The sequence below is a fragment of the Myotis brandtii genome, unplaced genomic scaffold (genome assembly GCF_000412655.1).
Source record: "Myotis brandtii unplaced genomic scaffold, ASM41265v1 scaffold50, whole genome shotgun sequence".
In the NCBI taxonomy this organism is placed as follows: Eukaryota; Metazoa; Chordata; class Mammalia; order Chiroptera; family Vespertilionidae; genus Myotis; species Myotis brandtii.
The window spans coordinates 1,534,970-1,542,732 of NW_005369061.1; the positions used below are offsets into that span (position 1 = coordinate 1,534,970).

The window sequence follows — 7,763 nt, forward strand, 5'->3', positions numbered from 1 at the left end:
GGCTCCTCGGGGTTTGTCCCGGTTCAGGAAAGCGGTTTTCAGAACTGAGCGAGCCGATTGGAAGCAACCAGGCCTAGCCGGTTCCCTGGGCCGCTCTGGCCAAAGGAACCATAAAGACCAAACGAGGACTTCTTCATTTCCTCCTCTCTATGGTTCCGCTTGCAGCTTCCGGTTCCGGGGCGGGGCCAAGTTACTTCGGGGGTTAGGGACTCTGTGGCACCGCTAGGATGGCTGTGGTTTCGCTGCTGTTGTTCGGGGGATTGTGGAGCGCGGTAGGAGCGTCCAATCTGGCTGTGGTTACCTGCGGTTCTGTGGTAAAGCTACTCAATACGCGCCACAACGTGCGGCTGCACTCACACGACGTGCGCTACGGGTCAGGTACTGCCCCCCGGGTTCGGGTGGGCTAGGAAGGCTTGGTGGGCTCCGGAGGGGGCGGGGCCTGGAGAAAGTCTTAGGGGTGTGGTCTGGGAAGGTTAGGGGAGCCCTGGGAGGTTCTTGAGGCCTAGAGGCAGGGAGAATTGAGTTGTCCTAAGGCATCTTTTTTTTTTAATTTAAAACTTTTATTGTTGACACTTGTAGATGTCCCCCATTTTCCCCTCTTTTGCCCACCTCCACCCAGCCCCAGCCCCACACTGTTCATGGGCTATGCATATATGTCCTTTAGCTAATTCCTTTACCTTCCTTTATCCATTCCCCCCATCCCTCCCTTCTGACATTTGTCAGTCTGTTCCTTGTATCCGTGCCTCTGGTTCCATTTTGTTGATTAGTTAGGTTCCACATTAGTGAGGTCACCTGGTATTCATCTTTCTCTGACTGGCTTATTTTGCTTAGCATAGTAATCTCCAGGTCCACCCATGCTGTCGCAAACCGTAAGAATTCCTTCTTTTTTATAGCTGTATAATATTCTATTGTGTAAATGTACCACATCTTGAGAAGAAAAGCATGTGTGTGTATATATATATATATGTATACATATATTTTTAAAATATATTTTTATTGATTTCAGAGAGGAAGGGAGAGAGAGAGAGAAAAAAATCAATGATGAGAGAGAAACATCGATCAGCTGCCTCCTGCACACCCTCTCCTGAGGATGTGCCCACAACCAAGGTACATGCCCTTGACTGGAATCGAACCTGGGACCCTTCAGTCTGCAGGCTGATGCTCTATCCACTGAGCCAAACCGGCTACGGAGATAGATATAGAGATAGAGACAGATATACAGAGATATATAGAAATATATGTAGATATAGATATATAGATATATATATGTATATGTATAGATAGATATATATACATATATACATATACATGTACATATATGCATATATATATTTCAGAGAGAGGAAGGGCAAGGGAGAAAGGGATAGAAACATCAATGATGAGCCCTGACCAGTTTGGCTCAGTGGATAGAGCGTCGGCCTGCGGACTGAAGGGTCCCAGGTTCGATTCCGGTCAAGGGCATGTACCTTGGTTGCGGGTACATCCCCAGTTAGGGGGTGTGCAGGAGGCGACTGATCAATGTTTCTCATCGATGTCTCTAACTCTCTATCCCTCTCCCTTCCTCTCTGTAAAAAATCAATAAAATATTAAAAAAAAGAAAAAAGAAACATCAATGATGAGAAAGAATCATTGATCAGCTGCCTCCTGCACGCCCCCTACTGGGGGATCAAGCCTGCAACTTGGCCATGTGCCCTGACCAGGAATCAAATTTCATGGGTCCACCCTCAACTGCTGAGCCACACCGAGTAGGCACCACAGCTTTTTTATCCTCTCATCTACTAATAGGCACTTGTGCTGTTTGCAGATCTTGGTTATTGTAAATAATGCTGCTATGAACATAGGTGGTGCATAGATTCTTTCTGATTGTTTTGGGATTCTTAGGCCATATACCCAGAAGTAGGATTGTTGGATCAAAGGCAGTTCCATTTTTAATTTTTTTGAGGAAACTCCATACTGTTTTCTATAGAGGCTGCACCAATTTGCATTCCCACCAACAGTGCACTAGTGATCCCTTTTCTCTACATCCTCACCAGCACTTGTTGTTTGTTGATTTATTGATGGTAGCCATTCTGACAGGTGTGAAGTGATACCTCATTGCTCTAAGGCATCTTTTTAAAAAAATATATTTTATTGATTTTTTACAGAGAGGAAGGGAGAGGGATAGAGAGTTAGAAACATCGATGAGAGAGAAACATCGATCAACTGCCTCCTGCACACCCCCCACTGGGGATGCGCCCGCAACCCAGGTACATGCCCTTGACTGGAATCGAACCTGGGACCCTTCAGTCTGCAGGCTGACGCTCTATCCACTGAGCCAAACCGGTTAGGGCTAAGGCATCTTAATGGTAATACCAGTTTCATTCTGGTGAGCTATGCGTCAGGTACATACATTACATACATACTCTTTTAGATTTATAACATTCCTACAAGGTAGAAATTATTGTTATCCTCATTTTACAGATGAGGAAACAGACTCAGAAATAAATGGCATGCTCAAAGCCTTGCAGCTAATGAAAGGCAGAGACAAGAGTTCGATCCAAATCTGTCTAGGCTCTAGGTTCATAGCCTGCTTTCAACTACTCCAGGCCAGCACTAGTCAATTGTGGGAGAGACATACATGTAGAAAAATTACACTAAGTTCTGTATCTCTGAAGTTTTAAACTCCAAGAGCTCACTCTTTGACCATGACCCTCTGTTCTAGCTCTTTTGCATAGTAATACTTGCTCTTCAATTCTTTTCCTTTGGTCTCTTTATTCAGACTTTACCCTTGTAAAGAATTTAAACTAAAGCACTCACTGGAATTGGAGAGGAAACTGTTTTGAGAGTTTTTTAATCCTATGAAATGAAAATGCTTAATTTGTGTTCATTTATATTTCAGCAATTACTTGTGGTTTCATTCAGTATAGATCAGTGATGGCGAACCTTTTGAGCTCGGCGTGTCAGCATTTTGAAAAACCCTAACTTAACTCTGGTGCCGTGTCACATATAGAATTTTTTTGATATTTGCTACCATAGTAAAACAAAGACTTATATTTTTGATATTTATTTTATATATTTAAATGCCATTTAACAAAGAAAAATCAACCAAAAAAAATGAGTTCGCGTGTCACCTCTGACACGCGTGTCATAGGTTCGCCATCACTGGTATAGATTAATGAGCTCCTATTGTGTGCCTATTATTCTCGATACAGGAGATAATGGTGCTCAGTCAGCAAGTTATAAGAGAACAAAAACAGACAAAAAGAGAAAAAACTAGTGAACTAGTGAGAAGAGAGCCATTTAGGTTTCTATCTTGGATGACTGATGATGCTAATAGCTAAGAGAGGAAGGAGTTCTTTCATGATTCTCAAAACCTGCTTGACCAGTTAGACTTGGAAAGGAACTGAGTTGTCATTGTTGGGATGTCTTAATCCTAGCAACCATTCAGTGAACACCTGCTATGTGTCTGCTTTATTACTTAGTTGTTGTTAATCCTCACTCAAGGATATTTTTTCTTTTTTTTAAAAGAGAGAGTGGAAGAGAAGGGGGGAGGAGAGAGAGAGAAACAATGATGTGAGAGAGACATATTGAGACTCGTTGCTTCCTGAGTGGGGCCAGGGATCTAACCCACAACTCAGGTACATACCCTTGACCAGGAATTGAACTCGGGCCCTTCGGTCTGTGGGCCAACGCTCTAACCATTTAGCAACACCGACCAGGGCCATGTTATTACTTTTAAATTTGATCTAATAACCCCTAGGAAAGAGAGGGGTCCAGTTAAACTTACCTCTTTTCTTTTTTTCTTTGTTCTTTTTTTTGTTTTGTTTTTTTATTGCAGGTAGTGGGCAGCAGTCAGTGACAGGTGTAACCTCTGTGGATGACAGCAATAGTTACTGGAGGATACGGGGGAAGACCTCCACAGTTTGTGAGAGGGGAACACCCATCAAATGTGGCCAGCCCATTCGGCTGACACATGTCAACACTGGCCGAAACCTCCATAGTCACCACTTCACCTCACCTCTTTCTGGAAACCAGGTGAGGTGGCATCCTATGGGTCATTGCTGTTTTGTACTTTACTCAGTTGAGTTGTTTGATATCTTTGTTCTTAGTCCTTTCTTTTCCAGGTATAGTAGATGTTCTCTCTTTTTAAAAAATATGGTTTTTTGTTGATTTCAGAGAGAGGGAGGGAGAGAGAGAGAGAGAGAGAGAAACATCAGTGATAATAATCATTGATCAACTGCCTCCTGCATGCCCCCTACTGGGGATAGATCCTGCGCCCTGACCAGAAATCAAACCATGACCAGGATCCTGGTTCATGGGTTGATGCTCAACCACTGAGCACACCAGCCGGGCAGGTGTTCTCTTTTGTGCAAACCTGGAGAACTGGCTTTGTCTCATACATGTGAAAGAAATTGTTTCTGGTAAAAATAGAGACTTTACATATAGACTAAATGAGGAGGAAAGACAGAATAGGTATATGTTAGCATATTATAAAGTTATCTTGATAAATCCTACAATAAAGAAACCTAATGGTTTCCAAACTTGCAATAAAAATTATTATTGTAATGATGCTGACTGACCACGTTAAGAAAATGAATTAGGTATTATGCCATTTTTTTAAGCCGTGAGCTTTTGGGGGATGTGGGACCCCTTAATGACTGCTTCCTACTCCCACTCAGTACTCTGTACATAGTTTTCTCTATTAACATCTTACAGTTAGTATGATAGATTTGCTACAGTGAATTGATAATATTGTTACACTGCTATCAACCAAAGTCCATAGGTTATTCCAATTTCCTTAGTTTTTACTGCTATCCTTTCTCTGTTCCAGGATCCGTCCAGGACACCACATTACATTTAGTTGTCACGTCTCCTTAAGCTCCTCTTGGCTGTGATAGGTCTCAGATTCTTCTTGTTTTTGATTACTTTGACAGTTTTGAGGAGTGCCGGTTAGGTATATTATAGGGTGCTCCTTAATAGGAATTTGTTTGATGTTTTTCTTATGATTAGACTGGATTTATAAAGGTTTTTGGGAGAAAGATCACAGAGGTCAAGTGCCATTTTCGTCACATCATAACAAGGATATATACTATCTACATGATTTATGACTGTTGATACTGATTACCTGGCTGAATTAGTGTTTGTCAGGTTTCTTCTGTAAAATTACTCTTTTCATTTTCCTCCTGTCCATACTGTACTCTAGAAAGAAGTCTTTGCATAGCCCACACTTAAGAATGGGAAGTTATGCTCTCCCTTTTTTTTTTTTCAAACTAGAAGAGAAAGTTTATTTAGAAAGTCACAGAGGTAGAAGAAGTGAGCTGTAGAAGAAATGGGCTGAGGAAACAAGTTTCAGAGGCAAAAGAAGGGCCCTTGGAGCTTAGGAGAGAGAAAGGTAAAGGTAACATGCCTGGGGGAACGATGAGGGGGAAGGGAAAGGCACGGGCTTGCTCCCTGGAAGGAGAGCACCTGTGCTTCTCCTCCTTCAGGATGGAGTAGCTACATGATTTATTTGGAATTCTTCTGTATGGGAGATTTGTCTCTTATTTAATCTTTTGTTTATATCAGTATGAACTTATGGGTGTTTATATGTATGTATATTAAGTTAGACATGAGTTCTTAATCATGTCTCCAACTCTAATCCATTACCGCATAGATCATGCTAGTCTCCTCCCTTTGCTTATTTGTAAATTCACACTCTGAGTTATCTGGCTCCACTGTCATCCATCCACCTACTCATTCACTTCTAGTATACATACATAGTAGTAGAATTGTTAATTTTGTGCAGTTCCCTTTGCTTTAGTCTTAGTCTGACTGCTTTTTATCGTTTTACATTATATAGCTATTAGTGTATATTTAAATTATATATTTCTGAATTAATCAGTAACTTTTTTATTGTGATAAAAACTCTGAATATTTGGCTCTAAGGGGAATGGGATTAGAAGAGGAGTGGAAGATAGAATGTGTTACAATTTGCTCAATATTTCTTATTTTATTATTACAATTATTCTGTAAGGTGATATTGTTATCATTTTATAGAAGAGGAATTTCATAGGAAGGGATAGAGCTGACATTCAGGGTCTGCTTGTCTCCAGCTTGTTTCTCACCAGGTCATTTAAAATCTAGTTAAGGGGATAAGGCAGGAATATTTCAAGTCAAATAACAAGAGCTATAAAGTATTTTAAGACTATAATAGAAAATATAAGGCTATAAGGCAAATAAAGAGTTATTGCAAAATTAGTGTTTGGATCATAATCTTATGGCAATTGCTTTTGTATCCTTTGTGTCTTCTTCTTTTTTCCACAGTTTAAATTATTTATTTACTTCTAAACAACCCTGGAAAGCCTCTCATTTTTTACTTTTGGGTAGCCTTATTTTTCTTCCCATTGCCTACCTCCCCTTTACAAGCCATGCTAATGTTGCTACCATCTGTGTCTTCTAGGAAGTGAGTGCTTTTGGTGAGGAAGGTGAAGGTGATTATCTGGATGACTGGACAGTGCTCTGTTCGGGGCCCTACTGGGTGAGGGATGGTGAGGTGCGGTTCAAGCATTCTTCCACCGAGGTTCTGCTGTCTGTCACAGGAGAACAATATGGTCGACCCATCAGTGGGCAAAAAGAGGTGCATGGCATGGCTCAGCCAAGCCCGAACAACTACTGGAAAGCCATGGAAGGCATCTTCATGAAACCCAGTGAGTTGTTGAAGGCAGAAGCCCACCATGCGGAGCTCTGAGTCTGGAGGCTGTGAGCCACTGTCACCACACAGTGTTCATAGACACCTGCTGCTGCTTCACCGTGGGATCCCTGCCACAGGTTTCCTGGGCATTGGCCATGTCACCACTGAGATGAAGATGGTCGGCAGAAAATAGTGACTGTGTTTGGAGGCTTCAGCCTTTTACAGTTGAAATGGTTGTTCTCTCAGACTTGGATCTGTTCTTTTTGAGTACAAGACTTGTTTGTGAAGGAGCAGGTGCTTTTAATTCCTACTGATAAAACAGAAACAGAAATTTCCTAGTTGGGAAATTTTCACTCTTCAAAAACGTGGCATCATGGATTATTAATGTGTGTGACTTTTCCCCTGCTTGCTTTCTCCAAAATGATAAAAAAGAATTTCATTGTTAGCCACTGTGTTGTCATTTATTAGATGTGCTATTTCATGATCTGATTAATTTTTTAATAGGTCTCTATTTTGTGAGGCAAGTTATTCCATTGCTTTTATTTTTATTTATTTATTTTAAATATATTTTTATTGATTTCAGAGAGGGGGAGGGAGAGAGAGATACAAGCATCAATGATGAGAGAGAATCATTGATTGGCTGCCTCCTGAATGCCCCCTACTGGAGATTGAGCCTGCAATCCAGGCATGTGACCTTGACCGGAATCGAACTCGGGACCCTTCAGTCTGCAGACCGACTGACTGCTCTATCCACTGAGCCAAACCAGCTAGAGCCACATACTCTTTTTACTACACTACAATTATGTTAGCTCTTGGTAGATAACTACTCTTTTGGGGACAAATGTAGGGATATCTTTCTCTGAAAAGGTGGGTAGAAAATTTTTGTCCTCTGCTTACCTCATTTTTTATTTTATCTGCTGGTGAATTCCAGAAAGTTTGCTCCTATGTCCTTCAAGCATGCAGTGGTAAACAGGGGTTTCTGCCATCTACTGGAATTTTAGTGACTAGCAGGCCTTTTTATTTTTAGAAACTTTCAGGTTTTTTCTCCTTGTTTTGGTAGGGAGTTAAGGTAGAAAACATTTCCAAAAGTTCCTGTTATACACTACTTTCCTTT

General features: G+C 41.2%; 1 protein-coding gene across 1 annotated transcript; it reads left to right on the forward strand.

Moving 5' to 3' along the window:
- Positions 1-21: 21 nt before the first annotated feature.
- On the forward strand, positions 22-7,094 carry SDF2 (stromal cell-derived factor 2). Its single transcript, XM_005876893.2, has 3 exons — positions 22-378; positions 3,818-4,014; positions 6,419-7,094. Exons 1-3 carry the CDS (start codon positions 228-230, stop codon positions 6,704-6,706), a joined length of 636 nt encoding a protein of 211 aa, XP_005876955.1. The 5' UTR covers positions 22-227; the 3' UTR covers positions 6,707-7,094.
- Positions 7,095-7,763: the final 669 nt, after the last annotated feature.